This window comes from Chiloscyllium punctatum, chromosome 5 (assembly GCF_047496795.1).
Source record: "Chiloscyllium punctatum isolate Juve2018m chromosome 5, sChiPun1.3, whole genome shotgun sequence".
NCBI lineage: Eukaryota > Metazoa > Chordata > Chondrichthyes > Orectolobiformes > Hemiscylliidae > Chiloscyllium > Chiloscyllium punctatum.
In genome coordinates, this window is record NC_092743.1 from 90,819,898 (window position 1) to 90,842,795 (window position 22,898).

Sequence of the window (22,898 nt, forward strand, 5' to 3'; positions counted from 1 at the left end):
TTAGATGGCAGGTTCTTGTTGAAAATGGTTATTGCTTATCAGTGTGGTACAGGTTTTACTGGCCACTAATATAAGTATAATATGGTATAATTATTGCGGGCGCAGATAGACTGTATATCATTGGTGTAACTGAAATTTAGGCAAGAATAGCTACTCAGCATGGGTGAATATAGAGCTTTTGTGTAGTTTCTGTACCATTTTAAAATAAAAGATTTCTATTTGAATGCATTAGGCAGCAATTCTAAATTACGTTGCAGCCCTCAATTGACCTGAGTACAGGAGTTGGGAGGTCATGTTGTGGTTGTACAGGACATTGGTAAGGCCACTGTTGGAATATGCATGCAATTCTGGTCTCCTTCCTATCAGAAAGATGTTGTGAAACTTGAAAGGGTTCCAAAAGATTTACAAGGTTGTTGCCAGGGTTAGAGGATTTGAGCTATAGGGAGAGGTTGAATAAACTGGGGCTGTTTTTCCTGGAGCGTCGAAGGCTGAGGAGTGACCTTATAGAGGTTTACAAAATTATGAGGGGCATGGATAGGATACATAGACAAAGTCTTTTCCCTGGGATGGGGGAATCCAGAACTAGAGGACATAGATTTAGGGTGAGAGGGGAAAGTTATAAACGAGAACTAAGGGGCAAAGTTTTCACACAGAGGGTGGTACATGAAGACGAGTAAGCTGCTAAAGGAAGTGGTGGAGGCTAGTACAATTGTAACAGTTAAAAGGCATCTGGATGGGTATATGAATAGGAAGGGTTTGGTGGGATATGGGCTGGGTGCCAGCAGGTGGGACTAGATTGGGCTGGGATATCTGGTCAGCATGGATGTGTTGGACCGAAGGGTCTGTTTCAGTGTTGTACATCTCTATGACCTGTCAATAGTCGAATATTATTATAAAAGTATAAGCAAGCACCACAGGATATTCAAGGAAGGTTAATTACTTAAAATGTTGTAATTGAATTCTCCTGCACCTTTCTACAGAAGATGTTGGCTCAAACAGTCACACAAGTTGAAGATACGCTATGCCACACTGTATCATACGTGGCGAGCATGAATAGGCAAACATCAAACAGAAAATGCTAAACCCTGTTCTCTTAATCTTGACTTCCTGTACAATGTCTCAAGATGTCAAATAGTTGCATGTGGAAAATGTGGTATCAACAAACATTAAACTGAAAATGAACATACCTGTTCATCATTATACCTGCAGTAGATGTAATCTGAGAAATATTCATCATATATACTCAAAGATTGTGAGGAAGAAAGAAAATCTGAAGTACCTCTGCTTAACTGAGATAGTATCTTTGCTTTTGCTGCAGGAGCTCCTCACCCCCCTCATTTATAACTTCCTAAAACCATTTCTTATTTCCTTTTTTGGTTGCTTCAGTCATCTTTTCTCTTTCTGCATTCTCCTCGCTTACTATCTCAGTACCATCAATCAGGCTTCTTCTGTATTCAATTAAGTGTGTATCTGCTAAACCCTGCTCTTTTAATCTTGACTTCCTGTGTAATGTCTCAAGATGTCAAATAGTTGCATATGGAAAATAAGTGATATCAACATTCTAATCTTAGTGCACTCATAGGTGCTGCTGCTAGAATGTTGTACCACATGATTCTTGTTTTGTTCATTCATGGGACGTGGTCTTTGCTGACTAAACAAGCATTTATTGCCCATTCCTAATTGTTGTTGAACTAAGCTTGCTAGGCCATTTCACAGGAAAGTCAAGTGTCACCACGTTGCTGAGAGTCTGGAGTCATATATAGGTCAGGGTGGTAAGGAAAGTTTCGTTCCCTAAGGGCATTAATAAACCAGATGGGGAATTTACAACAATTGATCATGGTTACATGGTCACCATTGGCCTAGCTTTTCATGTTGGATTTGTTTTTATTGAATTCAGATTTCACCAGCTGCCATAGTGGAATTTGAGCCCATCTCCACTCCACATTACTAGTCGAGTGACATTATCAGTATGCAACCATCACCTTTAATGCTGTTAATTTATAACATGCTACTTTACCATCAATTTCAAGTGTATTAGTTCATATTCACCACAGGATGGCACTCAAAAAGTGAATTTGCCAAAGAACATCAAACATATTCTAGCAATTCTCCAGCAACTCACCTCGGGATAGTAGAAATCATTTAGTAGAAATCATTTGTGTGTGTATGCCACCACTATTTTCTTTTTGACAACGTAAAATAATTTCTTTCTTGAGGTGTTTTGCGTTTCTATGATGCATTGCCACAACTGAAAAGCCTTATGCCCAACATTTCCTAAATGGCTGCCCAGCATCTGGGTCATTCTTTGAGATACTTAGTTGTCCTTGTTTGTTTATTTACTTGCTCAGTTTGCTGGTCTTCTAGTACTGTGGCCCTGTAATTATCTCTGCTCCCTAGCCCCTCGTCACTAAATAACTACAGTGAATAGAGGAAAAAATGATTTCTGAGTACTTTGTCTTTCTCTCCATGCTGATCTTGTCAGTGACCCTAAGAGTAGTCTTAATTTTCATTTTTGCTTATTATAGCTGAAGTTGCTTAACTCTTGTTAACATGTTAAATTTTAATACCTTTCCGTCTTGTTGATTTCCCCCAATCTCGCTTTTTCTGATTGCTTCTGTCCATTATAACTACATGAATTTTTAAAGTGTTTTTGAATTATGTGTACATCAAAGTATGTCTGCTTCTCTCTTTTTTTGTCTTTCTGCATGTCTCTCTCAGATTCTGGTATTTACTTACCAGAACAATCCTTTTGACACATTCTCTGAGATATAGAAAAGATAACCACTTAGTTTTCATTTGAAAAATCTCTTCTGTTAGTCTTCAGCTTGCTGATTATTTGCAGATAAGTGATTTGCAGTGGAAAATAAAGTCCTAGAACCTAGGAAGGAAGACACCTTTTAATTAGTAGCAATCTTGCTGAATCAAGTCCTAATCGGAAACTTGAACATGAAATCTAAACTGATATTAAAGCAGAACACTGATCAAGTGCAGTCCATTTGAAAGCCCTATCTGTGTCAGATGAAATGCTAAACCAAGGATTCTCTGTTTTATCAGGTGGCCTTAAAAGAACCCATTTTACTATTTTGGAGAGGGGTAGGATAATTATACCTCACCCTGTATCACAGAGACAAATTATCCAGTAATGTGAAATTAAATTGGTTGCCCTTGACATCTAAGCAGTATTTGTAGTATGTGGCATCAAGGACTTCTGGCAAATTGAATTACTGGAAATAAAGAGAAAGCTTACAACTAGTTGAAGTCATACCTGGCACGAAAGAAGATGGTTGTGATCATGAAGGCCAATCATTTCAAACCCATGAGACCACTGCAGGAGTTCCTCAGGGTCATGTCCTAGGGCCAACCATCTGTATCTGCTTTATCAATGACCTTCCCTCCTATAAATTATTCAAATTTTTGCACAATGTTTAACAATGTTCTCAACTCCTCAGATACTGAAGCATTCCATTTGCAGCAAGACCTTGACATCTCTCAGTCTTGGACTGATGAGTGGCAAGAAATATTTGCATTACACAAATGCTGTGCACTGACCGTCTCCAATAAAGAAGACTCTAACCCCCTTTAAGCTACACGTCAACCTCCCTTAGAACTATATTGCTGTCACTTGACTGTCACTGCATCAGAATCCTGGAACTCCCTTCCAATTAGCACTGAGTATACCTACACTATATCAACTGCCAAGGTCATGTAGTTTGTTCACCAAACCACCTCGAGCATTTAGGAATAGGCAATATATATTGGCTTTGGCAGCTTGAAAGAAAAAAACTATTATATTGGTATGTGATATTGATCAGCATAGATTTGGCACATTTTTCACATTACACTTGAAGTATACTCACTGGTGCATTTGTCTATAAAGCTCATTAAGTTTTCCTAAAATCATGAATGCACTAGAAAATGGATATATTGTTTCTTTCTTGTAAAAGAAAGAAATTCACAATTTCTTGCTGGCCAGACTGCTGTCCTGCCACCTGTTGCACTAAATGTTATTTATTTATAAACAGCCAGCAAAATGGAAACCAGACTGCAAAGAGAGTTAGGAGAAACAGATTGCACTGAAGTAAGGAATAGGAAAGTTAATTGGGATCAGTGTAAGAAGAAATGCAGGAGGAGCTAAATTATGCTTACAGTTCATTTGTGAATGCATGGAACATACCCTAGATAATCAAGTATGAATAGGAAATCATTATGGAATGGAAACTAAAAAATCCTGGATGCAAGATGTTCAGGAAAGATAGGAAAAGCAATAAAGGTGGTGGGGTGACAGAAGGAGAATAGAGGGGTGCGGTTGACTAATTATTTGGTCAGAATTAAGAAACATTACACTGCTATCATGTGGTAAACATTATGCTGTAGGCCACCAACTAGAAGAAAGGATGTAACGGGGGAAAAAAAATTAAAAAGTACAGTGAATTGCAAAAACTAAATTAATGACTGGCTGTAATTGGTGATTTTGTTATTCTACTTTAGGCTGGGATAATAGTGTAAAGAATGGAGAGAGAAAAGAGTGCCTGAGGCGTGTTCAGAAGAAATTCCTACATCATTGTTCCCAGCCCATTGAGGAAGAAGTCAGTTCCTGGATCTGATTCTAAGGAATGACATGGAACAGTAGCGAATGGGGATAATTTGGGGGAATGATTATCATATAAGGTTTAGGTTAGTGATGTGGAAAAGTTGAAAAGCAATCCAATGAGCAAGAGCAAAAAAAAGTGAGTGGCAAAATTAAAAGTACTATGTAGAGAGAGAGAACATGAAGAGGAGACTTGCAAATTCTCTTGATTTTAAGTCATGAGGAGTTGCATTATTGTTCTTGAATATTGTGATTCTGTTCCTGTAACTAAGAGATTTAAATTTCAAATAGATCAATGCGTATATATTCTTTTGTGAAAGTTGATGTCATATGAAAGCTATATCCATGACTTTTGGCCTAAAAACACTGTCTATTTTATGTAAATATTTACACTAATTATACAGGGATGAAAGCATGTTATGATTCGTAATTAATTAGCTCGTAAATTTAAAAACGTGCAGGAAGACGTTTAGATTGTCCCTCTGCTAGTTCTGGCAGTAGTTTCCTAGCCAACTGACAGATTGTATATCACATGATCTATCACAATGTCTTAGAACAAACAAAAGGTACACAGCTCAATTTAAACTGGAGCAAACTAGATTGCCAAGCATTGGTAACATAGTCACATAATCACCCACAGTGCCATCTGACTCTACACCCTCCAAAGCGAAGAAAAATTGTATTTCAGAATTCAAGACCAGTACCATTTAGAGCACAAACTTCACGAAAAGGTGCAATTTAGAACTTAGAAAACAAATGACAATCTACTTCCTGAACTCAATGATAAAATCATTCATTCATTCTCAACTTTGTCACCTGACATTGAGAGAAGAATGTAAATTGGTTGGCCTGCATCGGAAATTTGGATAAAATATCAATGGCATTACAACAAACAAAATAATTACCAAGATTGGTGAAAGTATCCTCCTTGCAATGTCAGCAGCCTCAAAAGGATATAAGCTCACTGTTGTTTCTACCCTGTTTACTGGATAGCTGAAATTAAAGCTGATGGTGATATCTGAGCGCAAAGTTCTCCCTTAAGGGAAATTTCAGAAAGACATTTCTCCATGACCATGAGAGAGGCAGGATGGGTGAAAACAGTTGCAATAAAGAAATTGTGTTGGATTTGAGACCAGAAGAATCAGGCAAGGAAGAAAGGTCGGTCATCTGGAATGCACACATTCCCACTTGTCAGCAATAAAGTTAGTGATGTGAGATCAGCCATCATTTTGGCAGATTTTTTTCCAGCTACCTGTTATTCAGCCCTTGGATATGTATACAAGTAAACCAGTTGAGAACAGTGTCTGAAAATGTGAAACAGTTACATGCTACAAGGTGAAAGATTATTGACTAAAGGTAAAAATATACGAGTAGTCTCACTAAGTGTCAAAAGATTGTGGATCTTGATTCTATTGATAATCTTGGAATTATGTAAATATTTGGAACATTTGATGCATTTGGCAGTAGCAACAAAATTACATGTGGAATTATGTTGCCAAATTATTTGTAGGATTGGTAATTCGAGTAGTGATCAGAATAATTTTGAAGAATTTGTGTGAACTTTTATATTTAATTTTATTACTGTATGCATTAGATTAGATTACTTAAAGTGTGGAAACAGGCCCTTCGGCCCAACAAGTCCACACCGACCCGCCGAAGTGCACCCACCCAGACCCATTCCCCTACAATTACCCCTGCACCTAACACGATGGGCAATTTAGCATGGCCAATTCACCTTACCTGCACATTTTTGGACTGTGGGAGGAAACCCACGCAGACACAGAGAATGTGCAAACTCCACACAGTCGCCTGAGGCGGGAATTGAACCTGGGTCTCTGGCACTGTGAGGCAGTAGTGCTAACCACTGTGCCAGTGTGCCGCCCACACGGTGTGGCAGATGAAAGTATATGTTGCTTGCAATGGTATAAAGTAAATGCAGGAGAATTAGTGTGAATTCTATATGTTTACTTCCATCTATTTTGATGGTTGTGTTGGGCTCAAATCAAAAATTTAATGGGGAAGCTGGATAAACATGTAAGGGAGATAGGAATTTAAAAATATTTAAACTAGACTGGATGAAGTAGGTTTGAAAGAGACTCGTAATATAAATATCAAAGCTGACTAGCCCATTTTTGTAATGCAAATTCTGGCTGACTAGCCCATTTTTGTAATGCAAATTCTGTATAATGTAACTTTTAATATTTATATATATCATGTTTGAGTGGATGATACGGAGGTGTATAAAATGGATGCAAGTTTGCTTACTGAGCTGGAAGGTTCATTTTCAGACATTTTGTCACCATACTAGGTAACATCGTCCATGAGCCTCGGTTAAGTGCTGGTGTTATGTCCCGCTTTCTATTTGTGTTTAGGTTTCTTTGGGTTTGTGATGTAATTTCCTGTTCTTTTTCTCAGTGGTGAATGGTAGACAAAAGATGCTTGACAGTCATTTTAAACTGAACAGACTACATTGAGAAAACAAATGCTCTGCTTGCAAATACCGACACTTGCCAACAGGTGGTGATAGACCCGACCCCACAACTAGAGAACCGAATCACCGCCTTACTCAAAAAAGATTCCGAAATCTGGAGAATTAAACAAGACAGACTTCCAAAAAAATGAAACCAGATGGATCCAACACAACATGCTCCTGTAGATTGCCCAAAATTCACAAACCAGGAGCCCCTTTCATACCCATAATATCACTACCTGGAACACGCTAACACAGGTTAGCCAAGGAACTACACCAAAGACTAAAACACTTAGTAGAAGACTCAAGTCACTCCACCGAAGAATTACTGAACACCAAAGACACCAAGATAGAAGAGGATGAAATAACAGTCTCCTTTGTAACAGCCCTGTTTATATCCATCAACATCAACCTGACCAAAGAAACACTGATTATTAGAAGAACCAAATGTTAGATACTAACACCACCAACGTCATGAGCAAAGACAACATTGTCAAGCGGGTGGACCTATGCCTTACCACCTACTTCACTTTCAATAACAAAATCTACAGACAAACCAACGGAACACCCATGGGATCTCCAATATTAGGGTTCTTAGCAGAGGCTGTAATGCAGAGACTCTAACAAACAGCTCTGCCAACCATCCAACCCAAACTTTGCGTCTGCTACATGCTTGAACCCTTGGTCATCACCAAACGAAACAAATTAGAGGAAACCTTCAAGAACATTAATAATATTCTTACTGGCATAAAATTCACAAAAGAGGAGGAAAAGAACAAACTGCTATTCCTAGATGTCACAGTAGAGTGAACAGTCAATGGGGAACTTCAAACCAGTGTCTACAGGAAAACACCACATACGGACCACATACTGAACTACAGAAGTAATCATCTGAATACCCACAAACTAAGCTGCATTAGAATATTATTTCAACGAGCCACCACATACTGCAGCACACAGGAACTACGAAGAACAGAGGAAAATCACCTATAAAGTATATTCAAAAGGTATCCATGAACAGTCTACCGATTTCTCAGCAACAAACCCAAATAAGCAGACAGGCAAAACATGTCCAGAAACCCTAACCACTCTCCCCTACATCAAAGACATCTCAGAAATGACTGCCAGAGTACTTAGACTTCTTGGCATCATGGTAGCCAAAAACCCACCAACACACTAAAACAGCAGCTAACGAACTTAAAAGACCCTAATGCAGGTAATAAACAAAATGAATGTCAGTTACAAAATACTTTGCAAGAACTGTAGCAAATGCTACGTTGGACAAACCGGCAGAAAACTAGCCATCGGAATACACGAACATCAACTAACCACAGAAAGACATGACACATTATCACTAAAATACATACGTATGGATGAGAAAGGACACCACTTCGACTGGGACAACATATCTATCTTAGAGCAAACCAAAAAGAGAGACGCACGAGAATTCCTAGAAGCGTGGCATTCCAACTAGAACTCTAACAAACACTTGATTTGGACCCCACCTACCATCCTCTGAGAAAAAGATTCGGAAATGACATCACCACCCGAAACACATAAATAGAAAGTGGGGCATAACACCAGTGCTTGACCGGAGGCTCACTGATTATGTGACCATAATGTGACACAAAGTCTGAACCTTCCAGCTCCATGGACAAACTTACATCCAGAACCTTAACCTGAGCTACAAATCTTCTGAAAACTGGCTAGGTGTATAAAATATGACAGGATTTAGATAGGATAAATAGAAATTGATTGTAATGACTGAAAGAATGATGATCTGATTTAGTTTCATTTAAATTAATTTAGAAAAAGAACCAAAGGATTTGGGGTGAGGTGCTCGTGAACGGACTTAATCTTTCTCCGAAAGCAATGTGCAAACCTGATTCGCTATGTGGCTTCCTTCTGTACTGCACCATACTTTTGTTTATTATAACTTTGAACAATGAAATGCTTTATGCTGTTCCCTGTGAACTGAGATATCAATATAATACATGTTATATTACATTTTAACTAGCATGCGAGAGATCTACATCAGCTCTGAATAGAGTGCATGTGGAGTTGTAGACCATACTGAACATTTATTAAACAATTTCATATAGAACCATTGATTTGCCTGTCTGCTGGCTTTAAAAAGGAATTGTGATTGATTGAAAACATTGTATTTTGTATGCTGAGCCATTGATGAACTGTAAATAGATCTAAATTTAACAAAAGTTTGTGCTGAACGATTGCAATGTAGCTTTGTTTCTGGCACTTTCTAAGGCTGTACTTCATCTGATATTTAATCTATGTCTAATTTTTGTAAACAAATTTTTATTTAAATTTACACCTTTTTTCCTCCTACAAATGCATTTGCCTTTCCTGATCAAAGTCTAGGAGAGTAAGTTCCAGTTCTAATTAACATTTGCATGCAGGTTATGTTATCTTTCCTTTTTAGTTATGTGGAGAACCTAATCTATGTTGTTCCCCCAATTGCATTAAATTTGCTGGCAATTCTTACTCTGACATTAATGAAGTTAGTTCTTATTGCTATTCAATATAACAGAGTATGACCATGAGAGAAAGAAATAGTAATTCACAGAGTTTTGTTATTTTGTGGCGATATTTGGATCTAAAAAGCTTAATCTGAGCCGGATAACTAAAGTTTTTAAGTTAGGCAAATGGAGGTGAAACTCTAATATCAGAATCTCAAATTGAATTTAGACTCTTGAAATAACTGCACAGAGGCTGGTGTCCCATCATCAAGTCAGCCTTTATTTACACCTGCATCGTACATGGGGGTCTGACCAGCTAGCTGAGAGCGAGTCTCTAGAGTGAAGAGAATCGCTGAATCTCCATTTGAGATGTCGTCATCCAGGAATCCCTAACTGGCCCAGGTTAACAGCCCCAATCAGGAATCTCTTACTGAACGATATCCACCTGGCCCTTGTTCCAATGACTACAACTCCACAGTATAAATTGCCTCCAGTTTTACAAGTCCTGTGCTACAAATTTTACAACACTAGGGTGTTCTTAGAACAGTTGCATATAGCAAATCAGACTTGAACAGACCTGGGCCAGTGTTAGGACAGATCCAAGTTCATCCATCATTCCTCACTGTCTGATTTGTACATCAGATTTGAACAATTTCCTTTCCTGCTATTGGTTGACCCTAATTTACTGGTGTAAGTATTTTTTCCAGGGTGTTAAATGCTATTTGTTCATTATAGTCACACTATCACCATTGGTCTTAAACTGTCAATAATAGCATTTTAATTATTACAAGTAGTTTGTTGGGGAATGACCGTGGAACTTCATTTTTTTTTTGCACGTTGTATCTTTTCAGAGTCCTGGTATTAGTATTCTATTTGTTTGAAATTTGTTTTGCGCTCTGTTTGCTTTTCCAATGTGTATGGTGTTCATATTGAAAACCCTATTGGTTTGTCTTAGGATTCCCAAAGTAGACAATCTGGATACAGTATGCACCAGCTTCAAGGCAATAAGGAATATGGCAGCGAGAAGAAGGGATATCTCATGAAAAAAAGTGATGGGTATGTATTTTTCTATATTTATTAAACAAGTAATGAGTCTTGCTTCAAAACTAAGTGACAATTATTCTCATTAGAGTAATGCAATGGAATCTTTTTATATCCACTTTAAAGAATAGATGTTTGATTTGATTTCTCGTTTGATTTGATTTCTCATTTGAAAGACAGCACGCCAATGTTATGTTGAAGTGGCAGCCAGGATTATGTGCTCAATCATAGTCATACAGCACAGAAATAGACCCTTTGGTCCAACTAGTCCATGTCGCAAAAGTTTCCCAAAGTACACTGGTCCCACTTGCCTGAACTTGGCCCTTATTCCTCTAAATCCTTCCTATTCATGTACTTGTCCAAATGTCTTTTAAATGTTGTAACTGTACTTTCATCTACCACTTTCTCTGGCAGTTCATTCCACATAGAGTAGTTTATATGTACTTTTTAAATCTTTCTTCTCTCTCCTTAAATATAAGCCCCTAGTTTTGGACTCCTGACTAAGGAAAAGACCTTTACTATTCACCTTATCTCTGCCCTCATGATTTCATAAACTTATGAAGTCACCCCTCTACTTCCTATGCTCTGTTGAAAAAAGTCCCAGCCTATCCAGTTTTTCGTAACTCAAACCCTCCACGCCCAGCAACATTTTAGTAATTTTTTTCCTGAACTTCCTCCACTTTTTAATAATAATCTTCCAAAGCAGAATAACCAGAACTTACATTATACAGGTCATTCTTCTATAACACTATGGTTATATTCTTGTGCAACCCCGCATTATAGAAAAATCCTGTTTTAGAAGCAACACTTAATGTTGCTGATGTAAACTTGTTACAGTTCATACACGTTTTAAAAGTTTGCACTTTAGAAACAGTAACCCCAATTCCTCAATCATGTTACAGCGAATTTGCATTAACAAAACGCATGTTGTAGCAGTACTCCAAAAGTGGCTCCACCAACATCTCGTACAACCTCAAGATGACATCTCAATTCCTATACTCGATGCTGTGAGCAATGAAGGCTAGTGTGTTAAATGCCTTCTTACCCACCCTGTTTACTTGTGACGAAACTTCCAAAGAACAAGGTACCTGAACCTCTAGATCTGTTTGACAACAGTACCCAAGATGCTACCAATAACTGTACAAGTCCTGCCCTCGTTCATTTTACCAAACTGCAATACCTTGCATTTAATCAAATTGAATTCCAACTGTCACTCCTCAACTCATTGGTCCAATTGATCAAGATCCCTTTGTAATCTTAGATAACATTCTTCACTGTCTGCTATACACCAATTTTGGTGTCAAATGGAAAATTACCAACCACACCTCCTAAACACTCATCTTGGGAAATAAGGCAGGGCAGGTGACTGAGGTGTCAGTAGGGGAGTACTTTGGGGCCAGTGACCATAATTCTATTAGATTTTAAATAGTGATAAAAAGGATGGACCAGATCTAAAAGTTGAAGTTCTAAATTGGAGAAAGGCCAATTTTGATGATATTAGGCAAGAACTTTGAAAAGCTAATTGGGGGCAGATGTTCGCAGGTAAAGGGACGGTTGGAAAATGGGAAGCCTTCAGAAATGAGATAATGAGAAACCAGAGAAAATATATTCCTGTCAGGGTGAAAAGAAAGGCTGGTAGGTACAGGGAGTGCTGGATGACTAAAGACATTGAGAGTTTGTTTAAGGAAAAGAAGGAAGCGTATGTCAGGTATAGACAGGATAGCTCGAGTAAATCCTTAGAGTATAAAGGCAGTAGGAGTATACTTAAGAGGGAAATTCGGAGGGCAAAATGGGGATATGAGATAGCTTTGGCAAATAGAATTAAGAAGAATCCAAAGGGTTTTGACAAATACAGTAAGGACAAAAGGGTAACGAGGGAGAGAATAGGGCCCCTCAAAGATCAGCAAAATGGCCTTTGTGTGAAGCCACAGAAAATGGGGGAGATAAGAGTATTTTGCATCACTATTTACTGTGAAAAAGAATATGGAAGATATAGACTGTAGGGAAATAGATGGCGACACCTTGCAAAATGTCCATGTTACAGAGGAGGAAATGTTGGATGTCTTGAAATGCATAGAGATGGATAAATGCCCAGGACCTGATCAGGTTTACCCTAGAACTCTGTGGGAAGCTAGAGAAGTGATTGCTGGGCCTCTTGCTGAGATATTTGTATCATCAATAGTCACAGGTGAGAAGCTGGAAGACTGGAGGTTGGCTAACATGGTGCCGCTACTTAAGAAGGGTGGTAAGAACAAGCCAGGGAGCTATAGGCCAGAGTATATCCTGTCCCTCTGGAATCTCTCCAACAACTTGCCCACTATCGACGTCAGTGAGCCTTGTTGGAGAGAATCCTGAGGGACAGGATATACATGTATTTGGAAAGGCAAGGACTGATTAAGAATAGTTAACATGGCTTTATGTGTGGGAAATCATGTCTCAAAAACTTGATTGAGTTTTTGAAGAAGTAACAAAGAGAGTTGATGAGGGCAGAGCGGTAGATGTGATCTATATGGACTTCAGTAAGGCAATCGACAAGGTTCCCTGTGGGAGACTGGTTAGCAAGGTTCGATCTCATGGATTATAGGGAGAACTAGCCATTTGGATACAGAACTGGCTAAAAGGTTAGAAGACAGGAGGGTGGTGGTGGAGGGTTGTTTTTCAGACTGGAGGCTTGTGACCAGTGGAGTGCCACAAGGATCGGTGCTGGGTCCTCTACTTTTTGTCATTTATATAAATGATTTAGATGTGAGCATAAGACGTACAGTTAGTAACTTGGCAGATGACACCAAAATTGGAGGTATTGTGGACAGCAAAGAAGGTTACCTCAAAATTACAACACGATCTTTATCAGATGGGCCAATGGGCTGAGAAGTGGCAGATGGAGTTAAATTTAGATAAATGCAAGGTGCTGTATTTTGGGAAAGCAAATCTTAGCAGGACTTATACACTTAATGGTATGGTCCTAGGGAGTGTTGCTGAACAAAGACCTTGGAGCGCAAGTTCATAGCTCCTTGAAAGTGGAGTTGCAGATAGATAGGATAGTGAAGGTGGTGTTTGGTATGCTTTCCTTTATTGGTCAGAGTATTGAGTACAGCTGTTGGGAGGTCATGTTGCAGCTGTACAGACATTGATTAAGCCACTGTTGGAATATTGTGTGCAATTCTAGTTTCCTTCCTGTCCTATTGTGAAACTTGAAAGGGTTCAGAAAAGATTCACAAGGATGTTGCCAGGGTTGGAGGATTTGAGCTATTGGGAGAGGCTGAACAGGCTGGGGCTGTTTTCCCTGGAGCGTTGGAGGCTGAGGGATGAACTTGTAGAGCTTTACAAAATTATGGGGAATGGATAGGATAAATACAGTATTTTCTGTAGGGTTGGGGAGTCCAGAACTCTAGGGCATAGGTTTATGGTGAGAGGGGAAAGATAAGAGACCAAAGGGGCAACATGTTCACAAACAGGGTGGTATGTGTATGGAATGAGCTGCCAGAGGAAGTGGTGAAGGCTGGTACAATTGCAACATTTAAAAGACATCTGGATGGGTCTATGAAGAGGAAGAGTTTGGAAGGATTATGGGCTGGGTGCTGGCAGGTGGGACTAGTTTGGGTTGGGATATCTGGTCGGCGGGGAGGGGGTTGTACCTCTGTCTGTTTCTGTGCTGTACATCTCTGACTCTATTAGACTATTGAAATCCTATGCAAATTGATCTTTGGTTGAAGTTTCCAGCATTAAAGATGAAATTCAACTACAGGTAATGCAAGCAAAAATATAGTTTCAAATTATTTGACAACATTTTGGATTCAAAACTTTATCCATTTTGTTAGAGAATGAAGTGAGAACTTGCAGTTTACCCAAAGGTTATCAGCCAGTACACCCTTAAAATTTGTTTCTGTAGTATGATTTTGTAAACAAAATGGCATAAGTGGCATTACCTGAATAAAATCTAAATCAGATATGCCAAAGAATGGATTTTGACCTCTAATTTCTCCTGCATGGCACATGACAGCAGCAGACAGGAAAAAATGCTTAGAAAAATCAGATCAGAGATGGTGATGGTCATAATTACTCAAGGTTAGTCTCTGAAATAACTGCACAAAGGCTGGTATCCTGACATCAAGTTACCCCATATTTATATGGCTAGCCAGCTTAGTGTCAGTCCCTAAATTGAAGTGATTCTGAATCTCCTGTTTATTGAAAACAAAAAAGATAGATAAAGAAACCCAACATGAAACAAATAGCTTCGCTAAACAAGGGGCAAGAACACTGCCTGTGGCAGCAGCCAGCACAGCCTCAGTTCCCTAAACTGCAGAGACTCTAAAGCCCTGGGTTTTTTTCCCCCCAAGAAGCCACTTAGTCTCCTGGTTTTTCTTTTACGCTGCACTACCGCCTAACTGCGTACTACTTATTTTTCCCCAGCACCCATGTTGTGTATGCAGGTGAGAGACAGTGAAAGGCACAAAGTGTACAAATCCTTATTCAGTTTCCACTCCAAGGAAGAAGAGAAACACCCAAGTGGCCAGTGACAAGTAATGCACTTCTCAAAAGGGCAATGCTGTACAAATCAGTTTTTTTTTCCTTTAGAAAAACAGTTAACATTAACAGCGGTAAACAAAGAAACAGCAATTTTACAAGGGCAAGGAACAGTAAAGCCAGGTCCTCAACCCCTACCGTTCAGCCAGTTTACAGGGAAAGGAGGACAAACCTCAAACCCCAAGTTTCAAACATTACAGGACAGCAATGACATTTCTACATAAAAAGACAATCCAGTTACATAAAACTGTGCATACAATACAGCCTCAACAAGCTTCGGTTCTCGGTCCATCCCAAGACCAGTGACAGCAGTCAGGACAGCTACCCTCCTTCTGGCTCTCGATCTGCCCCTATATACCATTGGGCTCTTAGCCACCCTGATGCGCCATCCAGCCAGTGGGCTACCCTGACACCTTCCGACCACCTCTAGGACAGCCCATCCCCTTCACCAGGGACGACAGCATGCAGGGTAGCTCACAGCCTTTCATATCTCAGCCTGCCCCTACACATCTTCTGGCTCTTGGCTGTTTTGACATACCTTTTGACACCTCTAGGACAGCCTGTCCTGATTACCCCTTCTCAGGAAGACAGTGCTCAGAACGGCCTACCCACCATCTGGCTCTCGGGGTGACTGACATCAGGATGGCCTGCCCATCCTACGGCTCTTGGTGACAGCTTTTAGGATAACCCATGAGCCTCCCAGTTCACGGCAAGACCTGCCAGACCAGGGACACAAGACAGTGCAAGTGCTAGACCCAATAAACAACACGATACAGTTAATTATCAAAAAGAAAAGTCCTTTCTGGTACAGAGTCCAGATACATAGAGCATCTTCAAAAATATAGAGCCCATTCTCAGGAATGGAGTCCACTCCCAAAGGCAACAAATGCACACCTTACAGCTGTTCTGTCTCCATGGAGTCCTGGCACATCCTTAGAGCCAGGGCTGCTCACAGGAACACAGTACATTTTAAAAGGTGATTAACTCACAGCAGTTTTGATCCACTCCTGAAGGAAAGGTCTTCTCCCAAACTCCAGGATACAGCAAGTACTCCCCTTCCAGCACACACAAGTGTTCAATCTTCAGAGGCCTAGTCCCAGGGCTCGGCTTCCCCACAGGAACAGCTCCTCTGGTAAAAATGCATGTCTTCCACGAGGGCTCAGTCCAAACACCAAAAACAGTGAAGACACATACAAAAATCAAAACTAGAACCCAATGGTTAAGCCCTACCTCAAAAAAGGAGAAAAGAGTAACACACAGGCTGTAACTAGCCAGTGAAGCAACACTCCCTTAAATGAGAACTGAGTCACACCTGAAACACATTGTGCATCAGTTTAAAAATCAGTCCTCGCTAAAGGATTGTCAGTTAACAAACTGGCTAAATAATTCAGCCAGTTCAGGAATCAGGTTTCCCCCTCAAAAAAAGCAGAAACCAACAGTAACATACTGACTAGCACCAGCCAGCACAGGGTCAGTCCCCTAAAATGAGAAGACCTCTGACGCTCCTGTTTATTTTTTCCCCCTAAACAGATGTGGAATCTCCCTTTTTTTTAAAATTAAGCAATTACAAAACAGTTTACAAAAAAAGTTACCATTTACAGCTGTATACAACAACAATTTTACAAGGGTGAGCAGCAAAGCCAGGCCCCAAACCCTACCGTTCAACCAGTTTACAGAGAGATGAGGACAAACCTCAAATTCCAGTTTCACACAAGACAGTGACAATGACATTTGTACAGAAAAAAACCAATCCAGTTACATAAAGTGCATACAATACAGACCCAGCAAGCCCCTGTCCCTCCAAGGCAGCCTGCCCCTAGACACCTTCTGGCACTCGGTCCATCCCATGCCCCTTCCAGTTCTCTATCCACCCTGACACACCTTCCGATCACTTCTAGGACAGCCCACCCTGGTACCCACCCAGGGTGACAGTGCCAGGGACGGCTACCTGCCTTCTGGCTCTGTCTGCCCTTACATGCCATTGTACTCTCACCCACCCAGATGCGCCATCCAGCCAGTGGGCTATCCTGGCACACCTTCCAGCCACCTCTAGGACAGCACGCCCCCTTCCATGGGATGACAGCATGCAGGGTAGCCCACAAGCCTTCCAGACCTCAGCTTGCCCCATGCACCTTCTGGCTCTCGACTGCTCTGACACCTTTCGACCACCTCTAGGACAGCCCGTCCCGATTACCCCTTCTCGGGATGACAGTGCTCAGAACGGCCTACCCACCATCTGGCTCTCTGGGTGACTGGCATCAGGATGGCCTACCCACCCTCCAGCTTTCAGGACAGCCTACCAACCTTCAGGTTCACAGGATGGCCTACCCACCCTCCGGCTCTCAGGATGACCCACGAGCCTCCCAGCTCAAAGCAAGGCCTGCCAGACCCAGGGACACAAGACAGTGCAGATGACAGACCCAAGAAACACCACGATACAGTTAATTACCAAAAAAAAAACCAGAAGAGTCCTTTCTGGTACACAGTCCAAATCTATAGAGTCTTCAAAATATTGAGTCCATTTCCAGCAACAGAGTCCACTCCAGTATACAATGTGCATTGTCAGAAATAGAGTCCGCTCCAAACTGCAGAGTCCGTTGCTAAAAACAGTCCGCAACCAAGGGCAGTGTCCACTCCTGAAGGCAGCAAATGCACACCCCACAACACACAAGTGTTCAGTCTCCATTGAGTCCTGGCCCAGCCTTGGAAAACCAGGCCCACTCACAGGAATATAGTACAAACGTTAAAAATCACAACACCAGGTTATAGTCCAACAGGTTTAATTGGAAGCACACCAGCTTTCGGAGTGACGCTCCTTCATCAGGTGATCACCTGACAATCACCTGATGAAGGAGCGTTGCTCCAAAAGCTAGTGTGCTTCCAATTAAATCTGTTGGACTATAGCCTGGTGTTGTGATTTTTAACTTTGTACATCCCAGTCCAACACCAGCATCTCCGAATCAGAACATAGTGCAGGTGCAATTAACTGTCAGGGGTTTGGTCCACTCTTGAAGCAAAGGTCTTCTCCCAAACTCCAGGATACAGCAAGTGCTCACCTCCCAGCGTGCACACACACACACGTGTTCAATCTTCAGAGACCCAGTCCCAGGGCTAAGCCTCCCCACAGGAACAGCTGTATGTCTTCCACAAGCGCTCAGTCCAAACACCAAAAACAGTGAGGATACATATAAAAAAAACAAAGAAAACTAGAGTCCAAGGGCTAAGCCCTACCATAAAATCCACATTGTCCTTTTCTCAAAAGTAAAAAAAAGGAGTAACACCAAGGCTGTAACCAGCCAGTGAAACAATAATCCCCTAATGAGAACTGAGTTGCACCTGAAACACATTTGTGAGCATCAGGAGTTTAATAATCAGTCCTCACTAAAAGGAATGCCAGTTAACAAACTGGCCAAGTTATTCAGCCAGTTCAGGAATCAGGTTTCCTCCTCCAAAAAGCACAGAAACTAACAGTAACATACTGACTGTAGCACCAGCCAGCATCGAGTCAGTCCCCTAAACTCAATCTCCTGTTTATATTCTTTTTTTTGTGTGTGCAGGTGTGAGACAAATCTCCTGTTTATATTTTTTGTTATTTTTGCTGTGTGATCAAACAGTGAAGGGGAGGGCAAGGATTAAATCAAAATAGAGTTGGAGGGCGAACGTCCTGGGTTTTTTTTGGTTTTTTTTGTTATTTTTTTTTCCCTTTTTACCCCCCTGTGAATCTCCTGTTTATATTTTTTTTTCCTTAACCCCCACACTACCGCCTAACTGCGGTAGTGCTTATTTTTTTTCCCCAGCGGTGGACCAGTGGTTTGGTCCACTCTAGGATGCAGCAATTGCTCACCTCATAGCACACACAGGTGTTCAGTCTTTAGAGGCCTAGTCACTCACAAAGGGCCAGGCCTACCCACACAGGAGCAGGTCATCTAGAAAGATGTATTTTCTCACAAAGGCTCAGTCCAAACACCAAAACAGCGAAAGCACATTCCAAAAAAAACCAAAAACCAGAGTGCAAGGACTAAGCCCTGCCACAAAATCAGTATAGTGCTTTTGTCAAAAGTAAAAGAGAAAAGATTATCACACAGGCTCTAACCAGCTAGTGAAACAGCAGTTCCCTAATGAGAACTGAGTTACACCTGTAACGCATTGTTTAAATCAGCCAGTTTAAAAATCAGTCAGTCTTCAATAAAAAGGAATGCCAGTTAACAATCTTGTGATGTGGTTGAGCCAGTTCAGGAATCAGGTTTCCTCCAAAAACAAACAGAAACCAACAGTAACACACTAACCGTGACCCAGCTAGCACAGAATCAGTCTCTAAACTGAGGAGATTCTAAATCTCCTGGTTATATATTTTGCGACACCATGAAGAACAACAGGTGTAGAAATCTTTATTCATTTTTCACCACCAGGAAGAAAGGAAACACCAGAGTAGCCAGTGACAAGGAATGCCCTTCTAATCAATGGCCTGGGTGAATCGTGTGGTCCAGCATGGAAGCCAGGCAAGAAGTCAACTCCCTGGTGAAAATCAGTGGGCAAAAAAAGTGAAGGGGAGGGCAGAGATTAAATCAAAATAGAGTTGGGGAAATAAAGCAATCCATTCCCTATGGTGCTCACTTCACCCTGAACAGCTCAAGGGTTCAGGACTCATTTTATCAGTTCTGGGCCAGCAGGAGAAAAAAGTGGGAAAGCTTCCCCTCCCTGAGGCTATTGTGGGATGTGGACAAGGCTCACGTCCACTTTTTCTGTCAGGAGTATGCAAGGGGATTGACTAAGAGGCGGAGATCTAGGATAGAGGACTTGGAGAAGGTGTTTGATCTGGAGTCACATCTTGTGCTGCTGGCTGTGACCTCCAACAGGTCAATGGGAAGAAGTATCCCACCCATATTGAGCCCTGTCTGCACGTCTAGGTGGACTGCCTACTTGATCCGAAGGAAAAATGCAGCCTTTCTGTACGTTCGGGCTGCAACGACAGTGGCTAGCGGGGCCGACCACAGTAGCCTTGGCCTAACTGCAAGCCTTGATGATCATGTGCGGGTGCGGATAGGCCTTAACCCCTAGGCATTTAGTCAGGTGCCAGAAGGGGGTTGGGGGTTGTAGCTGGGGCTGGAGCAGTTGAGCCTAAGGCAGCAACAACCCCGGCATAGGTGCGGCTAGGGCCTGCTGTCTTGAGACTTGCTAGCGGGCCAACCACACTAGCCATGGCCTTATTGCAAGCCTCGATGGTTATGTGTGGATGCGGATAGGCCTTAACCCCTAGGCGTTTAGTCAGGTGCCTGAAAAGGGTTGGGTGTTGTAGCTGGGACTGGAGCAGCCAAGCCCAAGGCAGTGGCTACCCTGGCGTAGGTGTGGCTGAGGCCTGCTGTCTTGGGACTTGCCATGTTGTGCTGATTAAGCAGCCTCCGAAGACCTCTCCCATGCATGTCTCAGGCAAATGACAGTGATCCCTGCACTGGAAAGTTCTAACAGCAGCAGCAGTCCCAGATGTTAGTGGGGCCTCAGCAGCGACAGCAGCAGCAGCAACAGTCTCTGATGTTGGCAGGGCCCAGGCAGCAGTGTTGAGGGTAGGCCCCAGGCAGCAGCGGTTGTGGCAGGCCCCAGGCAGGACCAATAGTCCTTTAATCTGGCTGAGGCCTAGGCAGAATGATGGAGGTAGCAGCAAGAACAGTGCAGGTGTAGATGGGGCCTAAGCAGTCGCAGTTGTGGAAGGCCCCAGGCACCAGCTACAGTGTTTAGTTGTGGGCAAGGCCCACAATAAAACTGTTGCAAGCTCCTGGGGAAGGGGACCCTTGTTCAAAGATACTCGATGCCTTGTTGAAGGACTCTATATTGGGAGCAGGCCCAGGCTGCTGCTGCAGTAGTGGTGGTGGTGGCTGCTAGTGCAGCTGAGCATGGCCCAAGCCAAAGAAAAAAACAAACCCCCCCCAAAAAAGTAAAACAAATGATTTACTCCTCCTCAAAACACAGAGACCACTAGTATCAGCAGGAACACATTGACAGTGGCTCAGTCTGATGAGATTTTAAATTACTGTTTGCATCTGTCAGCCAGGGCTCCTTGATTGGCCCCAGTTAACAATCCCAATCAAGGATCTCATAGTCAAAAAGATCCACCTGGTTCCAATCACTACAGTCTTGTACCCAAGAGAAGGATGGAAAATAGAAAAATATGAGTAATTTTGCAAAAAGAAATGAGTTTCTGTTGGAGTGAAATTTTTCTGTAGTCTCCAGGGCATTGGGCAGATTAGATGCCTTCTCCCAAGACAGATTTAATTGCGAATGGCTATCGAATTAGATGGAGACCCTGTTGTCTTTTCATCTCTGATCTAATTAAGACCAGGGCAGGAAGACTTGTGAATAACCTTTCTGCCATCACTAGCATTCAACTAATAAGCAAATGAGGAACTTGCTTTGTGGGAAGCCTGGAAATTGAACCTTAATGAAACTGTTGCAAGCTCCTGGGGAGGGGGACTCTTGTTCAAAGATACTCGATGCCTTATTGGAGGACTTTATATTGGGAAAAGAGTGAGGCCCACTGAGAAACAAACTCAAGCTCTAATTGCTGAGCCCCTTCATTCTCCTGCATGACCTCACACTTTTGTCATTGTAGGATCCTTTAGCGAACCCAATCCACAGCTGGCAGCTTTCACTGCTCCTCACCTGACCAGATGATGAATCCTCAGCTGGTAGCTCCTGATTGATTGGCAATTCTTAGGGGTGGGATTTCTGCTCCTGGGATCAAGGATCCCAGGGAAAGCATATAACATATCCCAGTTTAGTTTCAGTTCACACTCAGGTGGGCTTTCCTGAAAGCAGGTGTCATTAAATATAATCCATTATCTTTTTTGAACAATATATATTACCACTTTTTAGATTAATGGAAATAAAGCTGAGAGGAAAGTATAGAATTTGAATTCAGAACTTTAATGGTATAACAACCACATACCAGACATTCCTTGATAACAACCACATACCAGACGTTCCTTGTGAACTGACTTTAAATAAGCTAGTAATATCTTTAACTGTTTGAGTTTTTTTAGTTTAAAGAGTATCTATTAGTATATTTTGTGTTTTAAACTAGAGAAGTTAGTTTATTACTCAACTATTGCTGAAAGTTACTTAAGAAAGAAATAGTAAAACCATTAGTTAAAATACATATACAGTAATTTACTGTAAGCAAGGTAAAGATTAACATATGATGAAAATGAGATCAGTTTAATATTACTGCAGATTTGACTTGTTTGAAGACTCTTTTTCTGAAGTGAAAAAGTTGAAAATTGATGTCGATTCAGCAGCTATGATGACATCTGAAGTCAAATAGCCAGAGTTCGCCTTTGTAGGTGAACTCAGTAGTTAAAACATGATCAGGGAGAGAGGATAAACATCTTTTTCCTAATGGTTTTGCAGGTACAATATTTAAACATTGCCTGAATTCCTTTTCATTCGAAGAGGGAGATACCTTCCTTCCTTTTATAGCTCCCCAATGTCAGAGAAAAAAAAAATCAACTATTCTAAGCTGTTCAGTTATTTCAACTGAGAATGCTGCCTGGAGCTGGAATAAGAGCTGTCGGGGTCTCTAAAGATCTCTGTACAAATTTGGCTGTTCTAGCTATATCTACCTGGTTATTATCCGAAACTGTTGAACCATAATTCCATATTAAGTTTTGAGCTGGTCTAGTTCTGGAGCATTGATTCATTGTCTTTTAGCTAAGCTAATTTAACTATTTAAATATTTTGGCCTTGAAAGTGAATGATTCCCATTTTTTCAGGCCTTTGATAGGATAAGAGAGCTATTCACACCTCC

The 22,898-nt window shown here is 41.3% G+C and overlaps 1 protein-coding gene across 7 annotated transcripts in view; it reads left to right on the forward strand.

Moving 5' to 3' along the window:
• Positions 1-22,898, forward strand: part of LOC140477228 (arf-GAP with SH3 domain, ANK repeat and PH domain-containing protein 1-like) — a 354,071-nt gene that overhangs the window by 207,274 nt on the left and 123,899 nt on the right. For all 7 annotated transcript variants that reach the window (XM_072570748.1, XM_072570749.1, XM_072570743.1 and 4 more), the window contains one exon: positions 10,491-10,591. In XM_072570748.1, coding sequence (XP_072426849.1) covers positions 10,491-10,591 — 101 coding nt within the window. The remainder of the gene's footprint in view (positions 1-10,490; positions 10,592-22,898) is intronic.